Here is a 26,576-nt window from a genome sequence, read left to right as displayed (position 1 = left end):
AATCAATGAATAGGCCTCTAACTGATAAATTAATGTCTCCTTGTGAGTTTTTAGTAGAGAAACAGTGATAGAATTTGTGCATTACTATAAACTTTATAACTTGTCGGAGCTTGTGTTATAGAAAACCTCAGAGGTGAGAATTCAACAGTGCAGTTTAACTAAGTAAAAACCCCTGATGAAAAAAACACTTAATGATATTACACCTAATTATGAAAGCAGTTAAAGGTATAGCTTCATGACAGGTATCAGATTACAGAAATGATTCCATTTTTGATTCGTATAATTGAATTATATTCACAATTTAATTGTTAAGATTTTTTTTGCAGGCATAACATTACTTTGCAAATGTAAATGCTCTCTGTGATTGCATACAGGCCTATGGGGCAGTTGTGTGTGTGTGTGTGTGTGTGTGTGTGTGTGTGTGTGTGTGTGTGTGTGTGTGTGTGTGTGTGTGTGTGTGTGTGTGTGTGTGTGTGTGTGTGTGTGTGTGTTTGTGTGTGCGCGTGCGTGCGTGTATATGAGTGAAACTAGGGTCAGTGTCAGGGGGCTTGGTTGCATTGGTGAGCATAAATATTTTATTCTCTTCTCAGATTTCTTTTGTCCATGAAGTTACCAGCTGTCATGCACTCTAAAGAACATGTGAAATAAAATAGGAGGCCAAACAATTCAGTGCTTGAGAGGAGTCAGGTACAGAGACACTGCTGGTTTGCTACATTAATAAGCAGGCAAAGGGAGAAAGTGTGTAACTCTGCATGTTAAGTAGGAGTGGACGACCACCAACAACTCATTATTTATGACAAAAGGATGAGCTTGGGGAACCGAAGACAGAGCTAAGCGAACTTTACCAACCATCTGAAGAAAAGCAGACAAAAGGTAGAAGAAATTGATTTTTGATGTTGTATTTTAAATCTGTGCTTTAGGCAAATGTACAATATTCTTTTAGTTTTTCCCCATATTCTCACAATACCTTATTGTCTATTCATACTTCATAGTCTTCCTCGTAGTCTTATTATCTTACTAAGTGCAGTGTCCTGTGTGTCAGTGTTGTGTGAGAGTGAGGAAGAATGTCACATGTCAACAAAGCCTCAAAACTCATAACTGACGGAAAAGAAAGAAACGAAAGAACAGCACAGAGACAAATGAAAAAAGGAGCTAAAAATATCTGTACTACTAGTTCTACAACCAAGGTAACAATTCACACTGGAGCACACTTACTGAACTCTTCTGTAGGAACATTGCACTAATATGTATACTGTATTAAGTTACAGTATACAGTACATCGGTACTTGATGCCTGCACACACATACACATTAACATCAGTAAGAACAGCATGATGTGCGATCTCACTCCACAGGCTAGTGAGAAGCTTCCACTTATCGGCTCTTCAGACACCAGGGCAACAGGTATGATTAATTTTATTCATTTGACATAATTTCTGAAAGCTCTATGTTGCATCATAGTACTAATAAGAACTGGAAAAGCCACACGAGAACAGTTGCGTGCTGTAAGGTAGCAGTCATGTTGATTCTTAAGATAATTGCCGGATTCCTTTAATTGTTCATTTGATCTTATCTTATCTATCTCTTATCAGGCTTCTCAAGAGTGATCTAGTTCACTTTCATCAGTGTCCAACCTGTCCAACACATGGACACTTAAGTTCAACAATTCATAACACAGACGCATGCACATGCACATGCTCAAGGCAAATGATACTACTCCAAAGATCCATGTTAGATAAGAACCCAGATCCCCTAGCAAAAAAAAAAAAAAGACAGCGAAACACAGCAGTCGAGTAATGACTCAAGGAGGTACACTGTACACTGATAAGCATTTATAGGACTGTTCTTGAAACTATTATGTAAGACTGCAATGTTACTGAAGGAACAAACCTTGCCAGTACATGCAGTTATAGGAAAATATTATCGATGGGGGTAAATTTGATTGAATTCTTGAAGGTGAATTGTTTTCTATCACAGCAGCTCTGACAGTAGTTCCAGCTCAAGGGAAATCAGAGAGTTTAAATTATAGTGTTTGTTCATTGTTTCTGTAGTAACAGCTCCTTCATAGGGTATTATACTGTACAAGGCAAATGCTTTCTTTATCATAGCCTGAACAACTCTCCAGTGTCAGCGCATTATAACAGCCAGAGGCAAAGCACTCAAAGTGTTTGCATTTTGCAGACTATGGCATGTTTATCCAGTTGTACAATTTATCCATTCTAATAAAACTTTAAACTATTTTTGTCTGTCCTTCTGAGAAATCAGTCATCACCACTCGAGCTGGGAAAAGAAAGCGTGCTCAGCCTCCCATTTCTACTGCCCTCCGGAACAGCTTCATGGCACCCTGGGAAGGTTCCTCTAACTCCTCGTGTACCAGCATTCCCTCTGCTCTTCCTCCGGCTTCTTCTCCTTCTTCTCGACCACCTCCACCAATCACACCATCAGAGACTTCTAAAAATCCACCGCAGGCAATTCGAAACACCGACCATGATATTCAACAAAGTGCTTGTGTGAAGCGAAGACTCCTGCCATTACGAGGATCCTCCAGACCCTCGCGCTTACCACCATTACGCCAAGTTACCAATCTCAGTTTTTCCCGAAGCTTCACTTTCTCATTTTTTGAGCTACCATGGCATCAGTCAGTGCAAAATCGAGCAGATCGGTTCAAAGAGCTTGTTGTGCTGCTGAGAAAGATACATTACTGACTGAACTTTATCCTTTTATACATTTAATGTTACTAATATAAAAATGGTCAAAAAAGAAAACGTCAAATTGAATCTAAAGGAACTTTAATTTGACTAAAAAAAGGCCCTGTTGATAAATATAAATACATAGCTAACACGCACATCTGTATATACTCATTACAAATAATAATGTTTATTATGAAATTCAGTGTAGCTTGTTTGGATTTTTATGAAAAGAAAGTTCAGGAACGTTCAAGTTTAAAAAAAAAAAACATGATGGTGCATGTTTGTCTAATGTTAAAAATGTCTCTTTAGTAATTTAAGTGTGATCAAAAAATAATTGATTTGAATCATAAAATCAATCTGTTATAATTATTATTATTATTATTATTATTATTATTATTATTATTATTATTATTATTATTATTATTATTATTATACAGTTGAGAACTAGTGCTTGAGAGCCATTACATGTAGGACATTAGGAATGAAATCTTGAATCTTGAAGTTGATAAGATATTAAGAATTAGTCTGATTAATTTTCTAATTGTTGTATTTTAGTAGATAAAGCCATCAATACTGAAGGTGTGTTTACTCCATATCAGTAGAATGAGTTGCTTTGACTGTAGCTATGATTATAAATGAGTTAGCTATTGACGCCGATGCATTTCGTCTTCAATCGTACCTTGATAGACCACTCCAAATCACAAAGGTCAACCTGCTATTGATATTACCTGGATGACTAGGATATTTTTCTTATATTGCCTCTAGTAATATGACTGTGTAATAATTAATAAGTGTATAATAATTAACCCATCTTAAGTCAGGATTCCATCTTAGTTATTCTCAAAATTGACCAGGCCCATTGAAATAGTTTATAAAGCATTTTTATTTATTTTTATTCATTATGACCTGTTGTTACATTACTGTTATTTGGGAAATGTTATTTGGGAAACTGTAGACTGGAAACCAGTGAAAAATCTTGTGGATGATTATCAAAAACTGGGTGGCTAGAGATTCTTGTCAAAGATTAGACAAGATTCTTGTTTTTTAAACATTACAAATTCAATCAAGTTACGTAACAACGACGTAAGCAACAAAACTTTACTTGTTTTGCAAAATGCACGGATTCAGTCACAGTGGATGCAAAATGAACAGTGACGCAGAATAAATAAACCAAATTTAAACAATCCCAAAGAAGACCTTATAATTGCTGTTATATAATAACCTCAACTCTTCAGGGAAAGCTAGATTTGGGGTCGTGGCTGTGGGGATTTTTGCTCATTCAACCACAGCATCATTAATGAGTTCATGCACTGATGTGAGGTCTCGTGTGCAGTCAGTGTTCCAGTTCATCCCAGAGGTTTTCTGTCAACAGGGATGAGGTCAGGGCTTTGTGAACACTAACCCAAGAACACTCAAGTACTTCCACTCCAAACTCAGCAAACCATGTCATTGTGAACTTTATACAAAGGGGCAATGATGATGGGAAATTGTACCAAATGTGTACACTGAACATATATACAGCCTTTATATTGAAACTCAAAGCTACAGTATATCAGTACTTCACTAACACTGCATTATCCTTCATATTATGTTTTGATGTTTGAATGTTAAAAGCCTCCTTTCAGGTCTTATTAGAATTTTTAAATATCCAAAACAATATATAGATTGATATTTGAAGGGAAGTAATGTATTAAATAATCATATGATTACAGTCAATTGTTTTTCTTCTTATTGACAGCTGAGAATTGTTTTTCACTGCCTTTTGCTTTTACTGAACTTCATAATATAGTTGTATACTGTATAACTAGATCTTTTGCAAATGATCCCTGTTTTATTTTATGCTACATTCAATATTCTAGGAAATAAAGAAATATACACATTATGATCTGTACATTGAATCTTTCACAGATGACCTGCTTGAAATGATGTTTCATTTCTCTTGAGATATATCGCTTATGTTGAATACTTTGTTGAAGTTTGTATTGCTTTCTGAACCGTTTACAAACTAGAAATTGATTCAATGTGCTCTTCCATGAGAGTGTCAGACTACACCAATACTGGCCTTAATTTTACTAGTTCAGCTCAGGAATAATTATATAATACAAACCAAAGAATGTTATTAGTAAATATAAAAAAATTTATGCCATGTATTTTATCCATTTTCATGCAGTAAATAAGATGTATTTTTAATGTTAATATTATATGAATAAATAACCTCATGTCGGAGATTCACCATTACAGATTACTTATCCTTTAGTGCACATGATTTTGTGTGCTGCACTGTCATTACTGCTTAAATATGCATGAATGAGAATACACTCCCACTCAACTTGCACACACTCAGGCAAATGTCCAACACATTCAGTATGAATATGTTACATTTCATTGTTTTACTTGTCTTTGCATGAGCATGTAAAGCATATAAATGCAAAGCATAAGTAGAGTTGCTGTCTCAGCACTGCAGGAAACACACACACACACACACACACACACACACACACACACACACACACACACACACACACACACACACACACACACACACACACACACACAGATTGAAACATAAATCCTGTACACCTCTGTATATCTTAGCCCCTTTTACTCACATTCAAAAACTAGAACTAATCTCAGCAACTTCTAAATGAATGTGTAAATAAATATTATTCATAGAATTCATAGAAATACTGATAACTTTTATTTTCTTTGTGAATCATTTTATTTTTTGTTATTTAAAAACTTCTGTTCAATGTGATTATTAGGGCGCTGTTTTTAATTGTATTATGATAAGATATAGGATAATAATTGAGCAAAATATAATTTTATGTTGCAATGTTTATTGCTGTGGAGGAGGAAACCTCTTGAGTTCCAAATGGTAGCAAAGGTCAAAGTGCATTTAGAATCATTAATCAGAGCACTTAAAGAATTCTGTTAGCATGATATTTAAGCACGGCCTGTTTTTTTAAAATTTTTATTTCAGACACTCAATTCATTGTATTTCCAGTTTCCAAGTGGTTAATCATGGCATGACAAATGTGCAGAAGAAACATTGAATTGAAAACCATGAATAAACATTGAAACCTTGAATAATTCTATTGCTGATCTAAATAAACATATTGTTTTCTTCCTATTACACACTTAACATGTATATATGTATGTATGACCAAAACATTACAGAAATATTTTTATTTATGGTGAATTCAGGTATCCAAGAATCAGAATCAGGAATATCAGAAATATCAACAGCAACAATATAAGAAATATCTATCATAACGTGCCAGGTTTTCCCAGGTCACTGTAGTAAATGTCCAAAATCGAATGCGTTTTTCTGTCTGTGTCATTTTGTTGACTCTTTCCTTTTTTTTTTAACTCTTTCCTTTTCTTGGAGATCAGACTTTGCTCTTTAGCAAGAACTCTGTGCCGTTCTTGTGCACGTGTGTGTGTGTGAGAATACAGAGAGAGAGAAAGAGAGAAAGAGAGAGAGAGAGAGTACTCATGGGGCCCTTTAATACCAGATAGGACAAAGATACACATTAACAAGGAGATTAAGAAAGACATGAGGAAGACTATGGCTGTTCAGTACTACAAGTACTCATGCTGTACACGTTTTCAGCACACGCTAGTTAGCAGGGAATCCCACCTCTTCTTTTCCCCCCTGACATTATATTCATAATCTGTACGACTTACCTTAAAGAAAGACATCAGCTATTGAGGATATACATCCATTGTTGGGGATCATTTTCTTTCTGGATTTTAAATGGACTTGAGGATTATTTGACAAGTTTGTTATGAAGTGACTGAGGTAACATAAAGAAAAGATTTTAATCTGTTTTTTTGAAAAGATTCATAGTCAGGAGGATTTTTTATCAGAAGCATGGAACTAGAACAGTCTGTAAAGCAGAGAGTGGGATACCGCATCCAGCGGGACATCATGGATGAATTCAAACTTGATGAACTTGCAGAAAAATCAGAAGTCCACACACCAGTGATTGAGAAAATTAAGGAGTCCATGAGGTAAGAATTGATCATTGGAGTGAATTCAGGAAAAAAAATACTGGATTAATTGGAATATTTCAGATTTGTTTTATTCTAAATAATATCTGTGGCATCAGTATTGCTGTAAAAGCCTGCAGATGTGAGTGAACTATTTAGCCAAATGTATCCCAATTGTTCAAAATGATCTAAATCAAAAAACAACTAGCATAAACTTTTGTGGTTATTTACACTTTCTAATCTAATTAGGTTTATTGCCACGTGTCTACCATATTGTTTAGAAATGTCAAAATGTTCTTGTTAATAATTGAGGTTAACGTTCTCCTAATAGATAGATAGATAGATAGATAGATAGATAGATAGATAGATAGATAGATAGATAGATAGATAGATAGATAGATAGATAGATAGATAGATAGATAGATAGATGCTTTATTTAATTTAATTAAATTTTCCAATTGAAATTTATCTGCATAGCGCTTTTAACAATGCACATTGTCTCAAAGCAGCTTTACAGAACATAAGAAACATTATACAAAAAGTAAAAAATTATACAAAGATTAATATAATAAAAATCAAGATTAATATTTGAATTAGAATTAGAATTTGAACTACATGACAAATTATGTATTGCTTTCAATTCTTAGCAGATTCTGCTGTTTTTCTCATACACTATGACCACACAGTGATTTCTTATTATTGTTTTATTTCTTCTTCTCCATCCAATCTTTTAAAATGTTGCCTGTTCACCATTGAAATTAAATCTCTATTCAGTCGCTTCACATTTCCTCTACAATGACTTGATAAACGACAACGAATCAAAAATAACAGTAACGCACAATAACTTACTGATCACTTTGATTTGAGAATTCAATAGTGCTGTAAAATATATAACACATATAACAAAATGTTCCTTAAACGTTGGCAATAAATGTGTCATTAATGTGGCAATAGTGTGTATTCGAATTCAGTTGTGCTTAAGGCAATAAATGGATTGTAAAATAGGATTATACGGCATCGTCAATGACAGAATGATAGTCTGAAACACTGTGACAGTGAATCACACCTGTCTGTGAATAAAAGTCATCCCACATGAGTTCTCACTCCAGTTTCTGTGCCAGGTGTTCTGGTCCTCGTGTGAAGAGCTGCTTTCTGTCGTGTATTCCCCTGCTGTCATGGCTGCCACGGTACCCACTCAGAGAAAACGCTTTCGGAGACCTTGTCTCAGGAATCAGTGTGGGCATCATGCACCTGCCACAAGGTTCCATTCACACACACACACACACCCACACACACACACACACACTCACACACACACACCCGCGCACATTTGAGTAACTTACACTACAACACTGTACATCTGAGACACAAAGGAGTAGCTCAGTGAAAAAAAAATCATCCATTCACAGCTTATTAGATGAGATATGTTTACAGTATATACAATATCATCAGATCTTTTTCGGATACAAAATATCTGTCTCCAATATGTTGACTTGCTGATATACATATACATTGGTCCGTTTCTAGAAGTGTTACAATATTGTCATGAGTGAGTAGAAGTAAAGATGTGTTAGCTATAGCTACATACTGTAGCCGTATAACTTTAGTTTAAAATGAAAGATGAAATACATGTTTTGGTTGATTAACTACTTTTAGGGCACACAGGGAAACATTTAAACACATCCAGAGAATATGTGTGTCTGTGTGTAAAAAGGAATGGCGTATGCATTGCTAGCTGCTGTCCCACCTGTGTTTGGCCTTTACTCATCTTTCTACCCGATCCTTCTCTACTTCATCTTTGGGAGTTCTAAGCACATCTCAGTGGGTAAGAACATGCGCTTTTGAAGCACACACACACACACACACACACACACACACACACACACACACACACACACACACACACACACACACACACACACACACACACACACACACACACAAACACACACAACCATACTAGCAGGGGATGACTGGCACATTTGCTTTTATAGGTACATACGCAGTGATGAGTGTGATGATCGGTAGTGTGACAGAGCGCATGGCTCCAGATTCAGACTTCATGATATTTAGCAACAGCTCCAACAGCAGTGTGATAGACACTGTGGCCCGGGACAACGAGAGGGTCAAGATTGCTGCAGCTGTCACCTGTCTATCTGGCATCTTTCAGGTTTGTTCATTCATATATACATGTGTGTGTGTGTGTGTGTGTGTGTGTGTGTGTGTGTGTGTGTGTGTGTGTGTGTGTGTGTGTGTGTGTGTGTGTGTGTGTGTGTGTCGGTGTGTGTCGGTGTGTGTCGGTGTGTGTCTGTGTGTGTGTCTGTGTGTGTGTGTGTGTGTGTGTGTGTGATAGGCAGGGGATCATATAACAGAATGAACACACATCCAGCTTATCTCACCCCAGCTTTTTCTTGTAACCCCCTCCATGCTATGATCAAAGTCACAGAGATCACAATTTTTCTTCATGGTGTTTGATGTGAACATTAACTGAAGCCCATAACCTGCATCTGCATGATTTTTTGCATTACACTGCTACCACATGATCGGGTGATTAGACTGCATTAGAACTGCGTGAATGTACAGGTGTACACGTATTCCTATTAAAATGGACAGTCAATGTATTCCTGAGCACAACAATTGTAGCTCGGGCTATGCTTGCATAAAAAGAGATATAATATTATTACTTGATAGATTAGAATATTAAGCTAAGCTGTAGGCTGTGTTGGTTTTTCCAGTTCTATAAAGTTTTTTCAGGTATTATGTTGTAAACATTGTTATATTCTAAAGTTACTCAACTGCACACCAGTTACTCATTCAGTTCAGTACTTTGTCTGTTAACTCTGTGTGTGTGTGTGTGTGTGTGTGTGTGTGTGTGTGTGTGTGTGTGTGTGTGTGTGTGTGTGTGTGTGTGTGTGTGTGTGTGTGTGTGTGTGTGTGTGTGTGTGTGTGTGCAGTTGCTCTTAGGCCTGGTGCAGTTTGGATTTGTGGTGACGTATCTTTCTGAACCTTTGGTTAGAGCCTACACTACAGCAGCATCCATTCATGTCATTGTGTCCCAGATAAAATACACGTTTGGAATCAACACAAACCGCTACAGTGGACCTCTCTCACTTATATACGTGCGTATTAACACATCATACACACACTCGCGCACACATGCTCACACAGTAAACTATAAGTCTTATTTGTTTTATTAAAAACTAAAAAGTAAAAGCTTTGCTATATTTTCTTCTAAAAGTTTCAGTTTGGAATGTTTTCAGTCCTACAATCATCACAAAATCTGAACGATTCTTTAAAGCAGGGATTCTCAGATGTTTTGTATCCATGAAATAAATCTTGTGAACTCGCTGACATTAGTAGCTCAACTTAGCCCTTGCAATAAATAAGACACGGACATTAATCTTTTTTTTTATTTCCTGCTTTTATTTTCTCTCACTGTCTCTTTCTCCTCAGACGGTGTTGGATGCGTGTTCTTTGCTGGGTGGGACAAACATTGGGACACTGGTTGTGAGCATTGTAACCATTATCGGTTTGATCATTGCTAAGGAAATAAATACTTTTCTGTCACGCAAACTTCCTGTTCCTCTACCTGTTGAGCTTTTTGCTGTGAGTATATTCACACATGTTCATCCCCTATAAAAACACACACACACACACACACACACACACACACACACACACACACACACACACACACACACACACACACACACACACACACACACACGCACACACACGCACACACATGACATACATTTCACATAAATTAATGCTGCTGGCTTAGTGGTACAGAGGGTTGTATCATGGCTCCAGGTTCGATCCTCAGAATTGGTTATTGTTCTCCAGTGTCTGATTAGGTTTCCTCTGGGTTTTCTGGTTTGAATAATAAATTGAGTAAAGAATTAAATTTAACATATAACATATTTTAATTCCGTATTCAATATATAACATGGGTGGTACGGTGGCTTAGTGGTTAGCACATTTGCCTCACACCTCCAGGGTTGGGAGTTTCATTCTCGCCTGAGCCTTGTCTGTGTGGATGTTTCGTTTCCCACCTTTGTATATTCTCCCCGTGCCTCTGGTTACTCTGGTTTCCTCCCCCGGTCCAAAGACATGCATGGTAGGATTGGCATCTCTGGAAAATTGTCCTGAGTGTGTGATTGCGTGAGTGAATGAGAGTGTGTGTGTGTGCCCTGCGATGGGTTGGCACTCCATCCAGGGTGTATCCTGCCTCGATGCCCGATGATGCCTGAGACAGGCACAGACTCCCCGTGACCCGAGAAGTTCGGATAAGCGGTAGAAAATTAATGAATGAACGAATTAATTAATGAATGAATATATAACATAGCCCCCAGGTGGTCCAGCAGCAGGATCCCGCTCTCTAATTGCCTTGGACCGGGTTCGATTCCTTAACACTCAGTGCCGGACCTGAGTGTGTTGGCAAATAAAATTGTGAGGGTTGTGTCAGGAAGGGCATCCGGTGTAAAACCTGTGCCAAATCTAATATGCAGATCCTGAACAGGGCCAGCCAAAGGAAAAAAATATATAAAATACTAAACTGAAGCCGATATCATCATTTTTGTAATATATCTTAGACAAGTTGTCCTGTGTTCATGTGTGTGATTATGTCACTTAACATCAAGCGCTTAAAATAACTCAATTGATCAATCTGGAAAATATGTCAAATCTGATCAGACACCAGTTCAGATATCAATATGAATATCTCAGCATCAGACTGGTACACATCTATTTCAACACCAGTTAAAACCCATTACAGTTTGGGGTTCTAGAAATAAAATATGGAGAAAAATGCAGCTTTAATACATTTGAATCATTTGTACTGTTTTGTGTGTGTGTGTGTGTGTGTGTTTTGTTTGTTTGTAGATTATTATAGCTACTGTAGTGTCATGGCAATTTGATTTCAAGACTTTGTACAATGTGGACGTTGTAGGTACGATACCTTCAGGGTGAGTCTTTATTTTAGTCTCTATGCACTGAATAAATATCCAAAAACACAGCAATTGTCTAGAAGTTGTGGTGATAATGCTGATAGTGACATGAATAAATAACTGTAAAATAACTAGCTATATATTCTGTGTGTTTAGTCTGCAGGCTCCTGTGTTGCCTGAGTTCTCTATGATGGGATCTATGATTGGTGATGCATTTGCTCTGGCTGTTGTGGGTTACGGTATCGCCATCTCTCTTGGCCGAATCTTTGCTCTCAAATATGGCTACAAAGTTGACAGCAATCAGGCAAGAGAGACTCATAAATAAATTAAAAACATAAGCTGAGTAATGGCTGTAAAATCCCTATATTTAATTATTAATGCTTTCTACCTGCTATAGGAGCTGATAGCATTTGGACTAAGCAACTCGATCGGTGCCGTGTTCCAGTGCTTCGCCATCAGCTGCTCCATGTCTCGCACTATGGTGCAAATTAGTACAGGCGGAAAGACGCAGGTCAGAATACTGCATAAAATCCTGAATAAAAAAAATCTAACAAATTCATTCAAAGCTCAATTCATGCTCCTTCTGCATCTCAAGATTATGTTTATCACCCAATTTTTTGATACACTAGTAATTCTAAGTAAAATCATAGTCATGCATTTGATAAAAAAGAGTCACTTATGCCAGACAACTCACTGTTCAAAACAAAAGCCTGTACTGATTCCTAGTATTAACAAATTCTCAAGACTTCAGAATTCTCTGAAGGCGAATCAGTATCAGCTCTGAAAAATTGCACCTCTCTCTCTCTCTCTCTCTCTCTCTCTCTCTCTCTCTCTCTCTCTCTCTCTCTCTCTCTCTCTCTCAATCTTTCGTATGCCCTTTATTTAGGTTGCAGGCGCTCTCTCTGCTGTAGTGATGCTTGTGATTTTGCTAAAGATTGGAGAACTCTTCGAAGAACTGCCAAAGGTAACCACAATAACCACAACCTCAATAGTTACAACCATACGTATCGTATCGGATACATATATGTATCAAGTGGTTAATCATATGTCCTGAAATGTCACACATACAAACCATTGTCCTAGGAAATTGTTCTTTTGCAGGAAATATGATAAAGGTGTGTGTGTGTGTGTGTGTGTGGGTGTGTGTGTGGGTGTGTGGTTGTGTTGGTGTGTGTGTCTAGGCTGTCTTGGCTGCTGTTATCTATGTGAATCTGCATGGGATGTTGAAGCAGTTCGGAGACATTCGAACACTTTGGAGGAGCAACAAAGTGGACATGGTAAGATAGATAGATAGATAGATAGATAGATAGATAGATAGATAGATAGATAGATAGATAGATAGATAGATAGATAGATAGATAGATAGATAGAGAGAGAGAGAGGGAGAGAGAGAGAGAGAGAGAGAGAGAGAGAGTTAGTAGTTAGTAATTTAATTTCCAGTTCAAATAAAATCTAATAGAAACAAAAGCAGATTCTTAAAGGTACCCAGTTTCTTGTGAATTGTGAATCATCATTGCAACAGTACTAAGTGTGTGAAAGACAGAAGCTGTTCATTAAAAATTTATTTACCGTGTCGTCCATCCGCAGCTTGTTTGGGTGATGACATTCATTCTCACTGTGCTGTTAAATCCTGATCTGGGGTTGGCTGCGTCCATCGCTTTCTCCATGCTCACTGTCATATTCAGGACACAGCTGTGAGTGTGAAGGTTCCAAACAATCTACACTTCAGTTACACCTTAAACCAAACCTTTATGTTAACATAATTCATTCTCTCTGTTTCAGACCAAAGTATTCTCTACTAGGGCAGGTCCCTGGCACTGACATCTACAGACCCATAGAGGACTATAACCAGGTACAAACAAAGCAGGCTTTAGCACACACAGTTTTCCAGAAAGAGAAATTATTCTTGACAGTTTAAGTGACTTATTCTTCAAAACAACACTAGTTCTTTTGTAAATCTAAATGTAATACCTTTAATACCTTTGCTATACATTTTGTACACTAATGCAAGAGGAACCACACATTATACTGTATCAAGATGAGCTGAAATATTCACAGATTAAAAGTTGTCTGGTAAAAGCTTTAGATTGTGGGGTAAAAATATTCCACCAATATTTGTGCGGAGTACCATTTAACCTGTTATCTGACAATCATTTAATAATCTCCATACTTTGTTTGGGGAACACTAGAGCATTCCCTAAGTGCGATTACTCAAAGATGGACTATCATCTTATCTGCATACTGTACACTTATAATTCTGTGTCCTGTAATGTGTGTGTGTGTGTGTGTGTGTGTGTGTGTGTGTGTGTGTGTGTGTGTGTGTGTGTGTGTGTGTGTGTGTGTGTGTGTGTGTGTGTGTGTGTGTGTGTGTGTGTGTGTTGCAGGTTACACAGATTCCAGGTCTTGTGATTTTCCGCTGCTCTGCTACACTGTATTTTGCGAATGCAGAGATGTATACAGAACACCTCTATGAGAAGGTGATCTCACACACACACTAATACAGACAAAAACAGTCCAGCTGTGGATTACTGATAACCGTCTTTGCCTTAATATCAATATCTGAGAAAGTATACAAAACACAGAAGGATGATGAAGTTCAAAACACAAGGAAAATTCATAATAAACCAAAGGTAAATACAGAGAACTGTCAAGAAAGAGTAGCAAGGGTCAAACACAGGAACATCAAACAGATTTTGACTTAAGTAATCTCTCTCTCTCTCTCTCTCTCTCTCTCTCTCTCTCTCTCTCTCTCTCTCTCTCTCTCTCTCTCTCTCTCTCTCTTTTCTGTGTGTCTCTATTTGTTTCTCTCTATTTTTCTTTTTTTATCCATTCTAATTCCTCTAATATAAAAAGCAAACAAAATTTGCAAACAAAATTTCCAAATAATATTAGATATTTTGTTAACACATATATTATGATAACATTGGCTCATGAAAAGTCATTTTCAATATAAAGTCAATATAAATTCAATTACAAGAGCAGTAGAGAGTTTTTAATAAAATATAGCATCGAATCTGGCATATATATATTTTTAACATCATGTGTTCCCTATTCTGTATATTATGTTATTGTAGTTTATATATACAATTCCTAACACATGAAATCACCTACAATGGAATAAGACATATGTGTCTGTGTGTAGAGTGGGGTAGATGTGCCTAAACTCCTCTCACACAAGAAGAAGCTAGAAGCAAAGAGACTCAGGAAAGAGAAGAAAGAGGCAAAACGAGCAAAAAAACAAGCAAAGGTAAGACATGTCAGTCAGGATCCTGTGTGGTGAAGGTGCATGTGTATGTCTGGGAGTCTGATTCTTTTGGCTTTGTCCAGACGGAGGCTTCACAAATGTCAGACAATGAGGAGAGATATGAGGTTGCAGTAGTTATGAGTCCAGAGTTTGACCAGCACTCTGACCCCACTATACCCAAGGCCATCATCCTCGACCTGAGTCCAGTGAACTTCCTGGATACAGTGGGAGTGAAAACATTACGCAATGTGAGAACCCCAATGTCCTAATTATATTAGAATATAGCAAAATATAACATAGCAAAGAACATAGAACATAGCAAAATATCCTAATTATATATATATATATATATATATATATATATATATATATATATATATATATATATATATATATACTATAGTAGTATATACACTACAAATAATAGATAATTAAATAATTTAATAATTTAATGCACAATTACACAATTAAATAATCATCTCTTTTACAGATCCATAAAGACTTTGGGGAAGCTGGAATTAACGTGTTCATATCAGGATGTCAACGTAAGAAATGAACACTAACAGTGTGTGTGTGTGTGTGTGTGTGTGTGTGTGTGTGTGTGTGTGTGTGGCAAGTGACAGACCAACAGTTTCAACAAAAGCAACAAGCAACATTTCAATTCTCTTTGATATTACACAATTTTTTATCATACACCAATGAGATAAATCCAAACTCTATTTAATGTCTCATATTATCATAGCTATTTTTTAAATACTAGTATGTTTCACTCATGTAGAAACTGTGAAACAGGGATAATTTTGTGTCCAGCACTTAAAAAAACATAAATAAATAAATTAATGTGTGGCAGCGGTGGGTCAAACAGTTAAGGCTCTGGGTTATTGCTCAGGGTTCAAGCCCCAGCACTGCCAAGCTGCCACTGTTAGGCCCTTGATCAAGGCCCTTAACCCTTTCTGCTCCAGTGGTGCTGTATCATGGTTGACCCTGCACTCTGACCCCAACCTCCAAAGTTGGGATAAAGATAAAAGATTTCAATTTAAAGATAAAAATTTCGCTGTGCCGTAATGTATATGTGACAAAATAATGACTTCTACTCTAATTCGTTTCAAGGGTTTGATGTTGACAGTAGATTTAACAGGCTGGTCTGGTTGAGGTGAAGTGGGAAAGCATGTAAAAGCTCAGAGTGCTCTATACATGCTGACTCTGGTGGAAACACTAATACCACATTACAGCCACCTCTCTCTCTCTCTCTCTCTCTCTCTCTCTCTCTCTCTCTCTCTCTCTCTCTCTCTCTCTCAGTATGTGTTACTGACAGTTTAGAGAAGGGGGATTTCTTCAATGACAAGGTCACTAAAGCGATTCTCTTTACCACTGTGCATGATGCTGTTCTTCACTACCAAGAACAAAATATACAGGAGGTAAAGCATCGACACACACACACACACACACACACACACACACACACACACACACACACACACACACACACACACACACACACACACACACACACACACACACACACGGACTGTGATTAATTTGTGTGTTGCCAACATGAAAATGATACATTGCTGCTGTTTTTCCATGGTAGCACTTTACTAAGTCTTGTGATGACCATACACACTATTCCCCCCAAATCACACATGACAGCACAATTATGCACATAGGAGTAACTTCTGTTATTTCCTCCTTTTCCACAGCCTAAGGTGGCCACACATTTTTGAACCAGAATCCATGTCACAAAGGAAGCATTTTGAATGTGGTGAGAAAAATGTGATGAATCTAAAAAACACAACACAATTTTGTTCATTTTTCTTGTATATGTCTTTACATATGTCTCATTAATTAGTGACAAATGCTATAGCTGATAGTAACACCATGATATAGTAAGCAAGTGATTATATGGAGACACAAGCTTCCATTTCCGCAACGTTAAATAATAAGAGCAGTAAGTAAATAGTATTGCCACTAGGTTCCACTAGGGGGTGTTGCAGCACCATCGGTACCATTTCTGCTGAAAAAAGGAGAAGCAGTAAATCCTTCACTTAAAATACACTTAAAATTAAAAAGGCACTCTAGCAATATAATTCTGAAATACTATATATGCTATAATTTAAAAAAGAGTGAAAGTGAATTCAAGTAAATTATCAGCTGAAATTGAAGATACAGCTGGATCTTACCCATGCATAATACAGAATTAATACGCACTCTAATGACATTCAGTTTACTTGGGGAGTTCAAATCCCAGGGCCACCAAGCTGACACTGGGTCCCTAAACAAGGCCCTCACTTGCTCAGCTGTATAAGAGATAACTATAAGTTTCTCTGCATAATGGAGTGGACAAATGACTTCAATGTGAACATATTGCTAGTGCTAACTGTAATGAACCCTGTTCAGTTTTATGGCTATTCAGGAATAGTCATGTCATGAACTCAAAGACGTGACCACCACTTAGATCTGATCATTGGGTTAATATTTTCTAGCCCATTCTAGTGACGCATCAGGTATACACCATTAGCAGTCATGTTGGACACTTTCACAGATTTAATGAATGTTAAAAAAGTGGATTATTTACCATGAAGCCAGTGGAGCATTACAGATTTGAAACACAAAAAGTGGCCCCATATATCTAAGTGTGTGTGTATGTTGTTACTACTACTACTACTACTACTACTACTACTACTACTGATTATTATTATTATTATTATTATTATTATTATTATTATTATTATTATTATTATTATTATTATTATAAGACTTACGTCTCAGGTCATATCCCAGGCTCTGCTCCTGCTCCAGGCTACGTCCCTGTCACACCCATCACACCTGTTTTCAGATTAGTTTCTGATTTATGCACTTTTTTATACACTTGTGTGTTTGTGACATTATTAAGCCTCTTGTTCTGTACTTCCTGTCTTCTGTGTTACTTTGTTTGTTTGTTTGTTTGTTTGTTTGTTGCTATCAGTCAGATACTGTACCACTTTTTTGGACCTGTATTTAGTCTGACTTTTGTGTGTATGTAAGACAAGTGTACATATGTTTGGTCTTTTTTAATACCAGATAGGAAAATATATACATTGACAAAGGAGACTGACTAAGAAACACGTAATCCCATAAATACCACAGGAACACAGGACCTGGGTTAATTTCACATCCATTGTTGGGGTTTGTTTTCTTTCTGGTGTTCAAATATTCTGTAAATGATTGAGGATGTTGTATATGTGCTGTGAACAGTTTGAAGTAACTTAAAGAAAAAATCTTTAATCTTTTTAGACAGACACAGTCACTAGTTGACTATATGACAGGACAAAATTTCCAGTGGAAAGTCATGGATGTTGATAAAAATTTCAGATATCCGCACATTACTACTTGACACAATTAAGGACTCAATGAGCTAAGAATACAATTATAGTTATTACTCAATAGTGCAGAGTCCAGAATTTTTTTTATTCCTAAATACTATATGTGGATTCAGTAGAATGTGAGAATTTTAACACCTTTCCTCTAGACTGAGGAAAATCTGACTTATTGTAAGGGCAGTTGTTGAAGTTTTCTTCTTCTTCTTTTACTTCTTCTTCTTCTTCTACTTCTTCTTAGGGTCACAGCGAATGATCAGTTCCCACCTAACTCTATCCTCGGCATCCTCTACTTTTGCACCAATTAACTTCATGTCCTCTTTGAACACATCCATATATCTCCTCTTGACCTCTTACCAATATACCAATATCCTTCTACCAATATAACCATCTCCCTCCTCTGTACATGTTCAAAACATCTCAATCTAGCCTCTCAGTCCCCAAAACAGCCAACCTGAGCTGTCCCTCTATTGTGCTTGTTCCTAATCCTGTACATCCTCGTCACTCCTATAGTGAATCCTCAACTACCTCTATTTCTGCCTTATGTCTTTTCCTCACTTCTACAGTTTATAACCCATATAGCATAGCTGCTCTCACTGCTGTCTTGTACACCTTTCCCTGTAGTCACCTCTTCACCATTTCCCTCCCTCTCATTCATACACCTGTATTCTGTCTTACTATGACTGACTTTTATTCCTCTTCTTTCCAGAGCAGACCTACATCTTTCCAGGTGTGCCTCCACCTGCAATCTACTCTCACTACAGATCAAAATGTCATCCACAAACATCATTGAGTTTCATGGAGATTCCCGTCTGACTTCATCTGTCAACCTGTCCATCACCACAGAAAACAAGAAGGGACTCAAAACCGATCCTTGATGCAGTTGTTGATGTTTGTAAACTCTAAAGGTTTGGAGATGATTACTTTAGGATATATTGGTGTATCCATGTTTCAAAAAGGCAATAAAAGCAATTCTGGTTACTTAGGACTTTTAGGTTTATTGTGTTATTTGAATGTAGTGGGGTTTTTAAGAGTATTTATACTGGAGAATTCATGAGAAAAAAAATTTGGTAAAAGATTTGCTGACTGTCTTAGCCAGGGTCAGATTTATTTAGCAGTAATAGTTTTCAAATACCATGACATGAATCTTCAGCTGCTTCAGCCTGGAAAAAAAAAATCAATTAGATGTTATGGCATCAGGATGTGTTTTTTCCCGCTTTTTTGCATGTTATTCTTGTATTTCAGACACAATTATCCAAATGCCACATGAAAAAAAAATCTTAGTCTTTTAATAAACATTGTGTCCTCATTACGATTATGAATGTTTGAAAGACTGTAACACTAAATTCTACCTACCTATGAGGATTGAGGAGTGAATCCCTCCTAAATTAATCTGAGGTGAGGCTTGAGGAAGGAAAATGATTCCACTTGAGTTTTACCTCGGTGTATGGGCCAGGTGTTCTCGTTGTCATGTGAAGAGTTTTGTTTTGTCGTGTATTCCCCTGCTGTCATGGCTGCTACATTACTCACTCTAGAGAAAACGGCTTTTGGAGATGTTCCAGGAATAAGTGTGGGCATCATGTAGTGATCATTCAAAGCAGTTAGAGAGAAACATTAATCTTAAGACGGCACAGTTTAGTGTCACAGCTTCACTCGAGGGTCTCTGAGCTCAAGTTATACTTAAAAAAAGGATTCATGTTAAGATGAAATTGAAGTATGTTGGACACAACCGTTACCGTTACTGAAAACTTGAAGAATAAGCTGCACTATATATGCAAGACATATAAAGATAAACCTGCAGATAGAAATTGCCAGATCCAGATGTGTTCTGCTTCATGAAGATTTACGACCAAAGAGAAGAGGATCCCGAGGCATTCTATAGATGTTCCAGTTCTAAGAGGAGAATAACCTCTATACAAAAGCCTTCACATTCTACATACGCTGCATCTCCATCATGGAGTATTTGAAGGCTTCGGAACAGAGGAGTTGGTGGTGAAGCTATAATGAACTCAAATGATGAACTAATTTATGAGTTGCTCAAGAGCTCCTGGTTATACAATTCCAAATTGACCGTATATGACTGTATTAAGGAAAATTATATACATATATTTATATATAAATTTATAATTAAATATAATCAAACTCTCTGGTGTTTATGGTAATTCATTCTCTCCAGTGTTTATAGTAATTTATATTTACACTCTCTGCTGTCACCCCAATGAGAATGGCTTCTCTTCTTCTCACGGTTTCTTCCTCATACCATCTAAGGGAGTTTTTCCTTGCCACCGTTTGCTAAGGCTTGCTCAATAGAGATAAATAAGGATAAATGTAAAGGCATTTATATACATTTTTAAAGCTGCTTTAAGACAATGTCAAATAAAATTGATTTGAATTGAATAAGCTAAAAGTCTGGGTAATCAGAGTTGCTGGGCAGGGGAGATGACGAGGCCCATTCTCTGTGCCATGTTGTTGCAGCACAGCATGTGTAATCACAATCTGGCAGATCTTTTCTGGCTTATAACATGGTCTCCCACCTGACGCTTCCAGACAATAGAGAGTATGCGTCACTGTAGCATCTCTCTTCTGTGTTTGGTAGGTTAGGGAACAAAAATGAAAATGTCTTATTCATATACAGGATTAAATTGCTTTTTATTGATGGAAACAGCTCAATTCTGACTAGGTGTCCTTAGAGCAAAACGAGTACAGTCAGTTGCTCTGATTACATTTTGGGGGTATCTCCATCCTTTCAGCTAGTTCTCTCTGGAATCAACCAGGGATTCAAAGGTTGTTAATCTCTTGGTTTACATTTACATTTACATTTACATTTACATTTACATTTACATTTACATTTACATTTACAGCTAAATGCTTAGCTGTAATTACCAACATGACCACAGGGTGTCATCAATTCCCACTGTTGTGTTGTGTTGTGTATGGGGATTTGGGAGGTTGTGTACACACGTTCCAGATCTATTTTTAAGCATACATACAATTTATAAAATCTGATCAAACCCTGATATCAGCCTGATATCAATCATTCGGATTGGCCCAGCTTAATTTTATTTAAATAGGTCACCACTAAACAACAAGAAACCACTAAACAACAGATCTTTTAAAAAATACAATAATTAGCTAATACCTGTTTATTAATCTTGAACACTGTGTGCGTTATTTTAGGTACTGCAGTGTCACGGCACTATGATTTCAAGTGCAATATTCAAGTTACTGTACCATCAGGGTGAGACTATATTTTGCTCTCTCTCTCTTTTGCTCCAAATAATTTATCCTTGCCTGTCTCTTCTTTTGTGTAAGTCTGAGGGCTCCAGAACTGCCTGCATTCTCTAAAACAGGAATTTTCTATATCTATCATGTATTAGGGGATCACCGTCTCCCTCAGCCAAATGTTTGTTCTCAAATTTGGATACAAAATCAGTGGCAAAGACTCATAAATAGAGGACCTGTATAAGCTTATTGACTTGTGTTAAATTATTTCATATTTCAAATTATTTCACTCTGAATAAGGGTGTCTGCTAAATGCTGTAAATGTTAACTTTGGAACTGTGCATTTTGGTTGGAAGGATTTTCCAGTGATTAACTACCAGCTCCTCCATACCTCACTGTATGGTGCAGATGAACACCAGGGGAAAGACCTAGGCGATAATACGGTATAGTTTATTACATTTAAACTAAATCAAGTGGCTAAATGCTTTCAATCAAACCAATATGCTACACAGACTATTACACACATTACATTTAGGTTTTAAGTGCTATTTTGGCTGCTATTTTAGCGTGTGAGAGTGTATGATTGTCTGTGTGTGTTTATAGGCTGGTTGTATATGTATGTAGACTGGCAGTTAATTGTTCTGTTGCTGAAAGTGTGATAAAGGTTTGTGTGTGTGTGTGTGTGTGTGTGTGTGTGTGTGTGTGTGTGTGTGTGTGTGTGTGTGTGTGTGTGTGTGTGTGTGTGTGTGTGTGTGTGTGTGTGTGTGTGTGTGTGTGTGTGTGAGTGTGTGTGTAGGCAGTACTATCTGCTGTCATCAGTGAACCTACATGGCATGATGAGGCAGTTTGGTGAAATTCCAAGACTCTGGAAGAGAGGACATGGTGAGAGAATCAGAATCAGAATCAGAATCAAAAAGGTCTTTTTACATAGAAGGAATTTGTTCTAGTACAGGAGCTCCACAGTGTAAACAGAATGGCAATGATAAGAAATTATAGACAGTTGTATGTACAGTGGAAAAATATGCAAATTGAAATATAAATGTGCAAATTGAAATATAAATGAGTATGTGTAAACAATAAGAATAGGGTTTGTTCTGTGTATGTTAGGTGTTCATCAGATATATGTTAAGATGGATTGCCTGGGGGAAGAAACTGCTCCTATGTCTGGTCGTTCTGTGCTCAGGGCTCAGGATGAGAGAGAAATGGCATTCATTTACATTCAGTTAATTTCTTTTCACAACAAACATATAATCTGTCCTCTTGATTTGCATCCGGAAGAAACTTTGAGAGGAACCAGGTTTAAAATGGAGCCTGTCCTCTTCAGTGCACAGATGTTAATAGCTAAATATGTTGAAGTAGCATCTTCTGTGAGATCATTGTCCTTAGATGAGTGCAGGAAAGGCTTTATGATTATAGCAATAGTTCTTAGAATGTGCAAGAGTGCATGGTGTCCTGTACTTCTACCAGTTTATTTACCGTGTCCACCCGCAGCTTCTTTGGGTGATGACACGCATCTTCACTGTGCTGTTAAATCCTGATCTGGGGTTGGCTGAGTATATTGCTTTCTCCATGCTCACTGTCATATTCAGGACACAGCTGTGAGTGTGAAGGTTCCAAACAAGTTACACCTTAAACCAAACATTCATGTTAACATAATTCATTCTCTCTGTTTCAGATCAAAGTATTCTCTGCTCGAGCAGATCCCTGGCACTGACATCTACAAACCCATAGTGGATTATAACAAGGTACAAACAAAGCAATCTTTAAGTGTTGACATCTAGGTAGTGACATAATGAAGTACCATAAATTTAATGAAGTCTATCAGCATTTTCATCATAGAGACTTTTCCCACATTTATTCATCCTTACCATTTTAGAGCATCTTATTACATGTTGACGTTTAATCTCAGGGAAACTCCTCTTCTCATTTAACCTTGTTCATTAATAATATTTATACAAATTATATCATTTAAAAAGCTGAACATCAAATATAACTATATATTAAAATATAACCCAGACAACACAAGCCCTTGTAGTTGTCACATACGTGCCAAGGACTTCTTCTATAATACTTTCTGGAGGTTGTCTAGTCAAGCAGGCATGTCCTATCACAACAATCTGTACTGAGAACGCTATTATTTATGGTCACAAGAGAGCATGTCATATCTGGAGAGAGCTCTTGAAGCCATGCACACCTTATCCACCTGCAAAGCACATATGAGATCTACAGTCCTTAAAAACTTCTTCAGTCAGTGTACAGTATATATCTTAAGGGTTGTGTTTTAATATTCAGAGGCAATGTCTTGCGTCAGTGCTACACAATTCTGAATTTCATGGACCATAATGTTTCGGACAAACTAGTAGACTGCTCTAAACTCCTAACACCTAACTCCTAACTAAGACTGCTTCTCTTGCCCTAACTACATTTCTCAGCAGCACAATGGACTACAAACCTCATTGTTTTAATTTTTTGTATGGTTTTAAACATGTTTTTTGGATTTGCCCTACAGATTGTTTGCTGTTTTGTGTTCAGCAAAAAATAAATAAATAAATAAATAAATAAATAAATAAATAAATAAATAAATAAATAAATAAATAAATAAATAAATAAAGTGTTTTTATTCAACATGTGTGTTGCAGGTTACACAGATTCCTTGCCTTGTGATTTTCCACTGCTCAGCCACACTGTAGTTTGCAGAGATGTATAAAGGACACCCCTACGAGAAGGTGATCTCACACACACACTCATAAACAGTTTGAACTCTATAAAACATTAATACATGGCGGTGCCTTTAATAAGGAATACAACATGTCAGAAATAATCAGTGATAGGTGGCGTGATGAGGCAGAGATATGGTTACCATCCCAAAGTTTGTTCGTGTTCTGCTTCATCATTTCACTGAATCATTGCATGTTTACTTTTAGTATTGAGGTGAGTGCTGCTGAGCTAAATCCATCTCATGAATTTTCATTAGAAGTTGCCAAACCAAAGGAACTGTTGGAGCCCTTTTATGGGTTTAAAATGAATCCAAGATTTCCAGTCCATCTTTGTTCATATAGCCATTTTTGTGAATCTTGTGAGCTTGGCATTTCTGTAAAAGGTTATTCTCTGTGAGCTTCTTGGGGTGTTGGCAGATATGCTGAATATGCTCTCGCTGACAAAGATCTGAAAGAATAAATGCACATTAACAAGCCCAGAGGACATTATGAGATATTCATAGAGTCCAATTGTGCTATTGAATACTGTCTTCCACTCATCTCCTTCTCCAATAAGAATCAGATTGTTTACATTTTGCAGCTCCAGTTTTTAGGAATAGCCTGGTCCTTCTGACTTTTAAATGTGCTGAAGGAATGAGAGAAAGTGAATATCTGGACTTCAAACCTCTGTAAGTGATGAAAATTTATGACTTCAAATCTTTTTTTCCAGCTGCTGTTCCTTGACATGTTCCTTGGTGGCCTTGATCTCTGGAGCTGACAAGGGATTAGGATTGCTTCTGGGCAGTGAAGACTTTGGAAGGAAATTAGCATAATCCCATGGGTCATAAGGAGGCATAGGGCATTCTTTGGGTTTGCTGAACATTAAGCGAGGTCCAAATATGGTTGTGGGATCTGTCTATCTATTTCCATCTCAGAGCTTTCAATCTGATCTGTGTTATGCAACAAGGAGTACAGACTTCATGACATAATTTTAACATAATGTTGCTTCCTCTGCAGTAAATAGATGGGTTATGGGCAGCAAGCCGGAGGGAACAGAGCACAATAATGTTTGTGTGAGAATGTTCAAGAAAGAATAGAATATCATAGAATATCAAAAGTTCAAAACATTCTCAAGATAGTCAAAATAGTCTCTCTCTCTCTCTCTCTCTCTCTCTCTCTCTCTTTTTCTCTCTCTCGTAAATAAATAAAACTTGTTATACTTACCATCTTCTATGCAGTCAACAGTTTTTTGATGCAGTCAACACTAATTAAATGTACAGTACCAGTATAATTACATTATCACAGATATTTTAGCACATTTTGACAAGAACATTATCCCAAGCTCTTCCAATATAATGTCTATATATAAAGCAACTACAGCATATATGTTTATATAAGATACCATTATTATACCTCCTATGTGTTTTATATTTTGTTTGTATTAACATTGTGAGTAAGATGCACAATTTCTGTCACTAGTACCAATAACTGAATACCACATTTGCATCTATAGAGTATATAGAGTGGGGTAGATGTGCATAAACTCCTCTCACTCAAGAAGAAGATAGAAGCAAAGAGACTCCAAAGAGAGAAGAAAGAGGCAAAACAAGCAAAGAAACAAGTAAATTTCTAATAGTTTCTAAAGAATATTTCTAATAGTTAAATTGGTTTTGGTCTAAATGAATGAAATGGGGGAATAGAAGTCTTAATTATCACCACATATACAATCCAGCACAGCGGAATTCTTTTCTTTGCATATTCTAACCGAGGAGGTTGGGGTCAGAGTGCAGGGGCAACTATGATACAATGCCCCTGGAGCAGAAAGGGTTAAGGGCCTTGATCAAGGGCCCAAGAGTGGCAGCTTGGCAGTTCTGGGGCTTGAACCCCGATCAACAACCCAGAGCCTTAACCACTTGAGCCACCACTGCACTCATAAGTTGTCTATTTTGTGCAGGAAAAAGCACCAGAAATATCAGACAACAGTAGAAAACATAATTCTGCTCTGGTTATGAGACCAGAGCCCTGACCTCACTATAAAAAGGCCATTATCCTCGATCTGAGTCCAGTGAACACCTGGATACAGTGGCAGTGAATCCATTACACAATGTGAGAATACCAAGCTGATTATTTAAACAATATTGTGTTATCCATGCATACACACACATATCCATTATGTTGAACTGTATATTGCATTGAATATTTTACATTTTTTTGTCTTATTGCTTTTATACAACAATGGGAAAAAAAAGGTAATTTAGATTGAATCGTAATTTTATACCAGAAACAACAATGTATAATAGAGAATAAAATAATCGATATTAGCATATTATAAATATTATTTAATGCACAGTAAGTTACAATCTTACCATCCATAAGATCTTTGGAGATGCTGGAATTAAAACACGGACACTGTATGCCTTTGTGTGA

At 37.0% G+C, this 26,576-nt stretch overlaps 2 protein-coding genes and 1 long non-coding RNA gene across 5 annotated transcripts; all 3 read left to right on the top strand.

Moving 5' to 3' along the window:
- The first annotated feature begins 481 nt into the window (after nucleotides 1-481).
- LOC113634860 lies at nucleotides 482-4,844 on the top strand. The gene is made up of 4 exons (XM_027134050.2): nucleotides 482-873; nucleotides 1,043-1,187; nucleotides 1,355-1,403; nucleotides 2,265-4,844. Exons 2-4 carry the CDS (start codon nucleotides 1,065-1,067, stop codon nucleotides 2,702-2,704), a joined length of 612 nt encoding a protein of 203 aa, XP_026989851.1. The 5' UTR covers nucleotides 482-873; nucleotides 1,043-1,064; the 3' UTR covers nucleotides 2,705-4,844.
- Nucleotides 4,845-6,155: 1,311 nt separating this feature from the next.
- On the top strand, nucleotides 6,156-19,219 carry LOC113634828 (solute carrier family 26 member 6-like). Its single transcript, XM_027133999.2, has 20 exons — nucleotides 6,156-6,703; nucleotides 7,804-7,943; nucleotides 8,397-8,507; nucleotides 8,677-8,852; nucleotides 9,637-9,801; nucleotides 10,136-10,288; nucleotides 11,567-11,649; nucleotides 11,788-11,935; nucleotides 12,029-12,142; nucleotides 12,518-12,595; nucleotides 12,813-12,908; nucleotides 13,219-13,325; nucleotides 13,414-13,483; nucleotides 14,016-14,108; nucleotides 14,774-14,878; nucleotides 14,959-15,123; nucleotides 15,366-15,420; nucleotides 16,175-16,293; nucleotides 16,576-16,637; nucleotides 18,941-19,219. Exons 1-19 carry the CDS (start codon nucleotides 6,564-6,566, stop codon nucleotides 16,597-16,599), a joined length of 2,142 nt encoding a protein of 713 aa, XP_026989800.1. The 5' UTR covers nucleotides 6,156-6,563; the 3' UTR covers nucleotides 16,600-16,637; nucleotides 18,941-19,219.
- Nucleotides 19,220-21,138: 1,919 nt separating this feature from the next.
- Nucleotides 21,139-25,550, top strand: LOC113634857. Of its 3 annotated transcripts, none has more exons than XR_007137715.1 (5): nucleotides 21,139-21,469; nucleotides 22,250-22,335; nucleotides 23,129-23,198; nucleotides 24,093-24,179; nucleotides 24,880-25,550. It is a non-coding gene; the product is annotated as an uncharacterized LOC113634857 (long non-coding RNA). The 3 variants fall into 3 exon arrangements; XR_007137716.1 differs by lacking the exon at nucleotides 21,139-21,469 and adding an exon at nucleotides 21,747-21,896; XR_003438653.2 differs by lacking the exon at nucleotides 21,139-21,469 and having other exon boundaries at nucleotides 21,924-22,335.
- Nucleotides 25,551-26,576: the final 1,026 nt, after the last annotated feature.

The sequence above is a fragment of the Tachysurus fulvidraco genome, chromosome 14, assembly GCF_022655615.1.
Source record: "Tachysurus fulvidraco isolate hzauxx_2018 chromosome 14, HZAU_PFXX_2.0, whole genome shotgun sequence".
Classification (NCBI taxonomy): domain Eukaryota; kingdom Metazoa; phylum Chordata; class Actinopteri; order Siluriformes; family Bagridae; genus Tachysurus; species Tachysurus fulvidraco.
Note: the sequence above shows the minus strand (reverse complement) of the source record. Positions and strands in the feature narration are given on the sequence as shown.

Excerpts from the sequence above, each read along its gene's own strand:
- LOC113634828 (XM_027133999.2), top strand. The coding sequence starts at position 6,564 with ATGGAACTAGAACAGTCTGTAAAGCAGAGAGTGGGATACCGCATCCAG. Across the intron at positions 8,508-8,676 it reads TTCTAAGCACATCTCAGTGG|GTACATACGCAGTGATGAGT; the intron begins GTAAGAACATGC and ends TTGCTTTTATAG. Across the intron at positions 11,936-12,028 it reads ACAAAGTTGACAGCAATCAG|GAGCTGATAGCATTTGGACT; the intron begins GCAAGAGAGACT and ends TACCTGCTATAG.
- LOC113634860 (XM_027134050.2), top strand. The coding sequence starts at position 1,065 with ATGTCACATGTCAACAAAGCCTCAAAACTCATAACTGACGGAAAAGAA. Across the intron at positions 1,188-1,354 it reads CTACTAGTTCTACAACCAAG|GCTAGTGAGAAGCTTCCACT; the intron begins GTAACAATTCAC and ends CTCACTCCACAG. Across the intron at positions 1,404-2,264 it reads TTCAGACACCAGGGCAACAG|TCATCACCACTCGAGCTGGG; the intron begins GTATGATTAATT and ends CTGAGAAATCAG.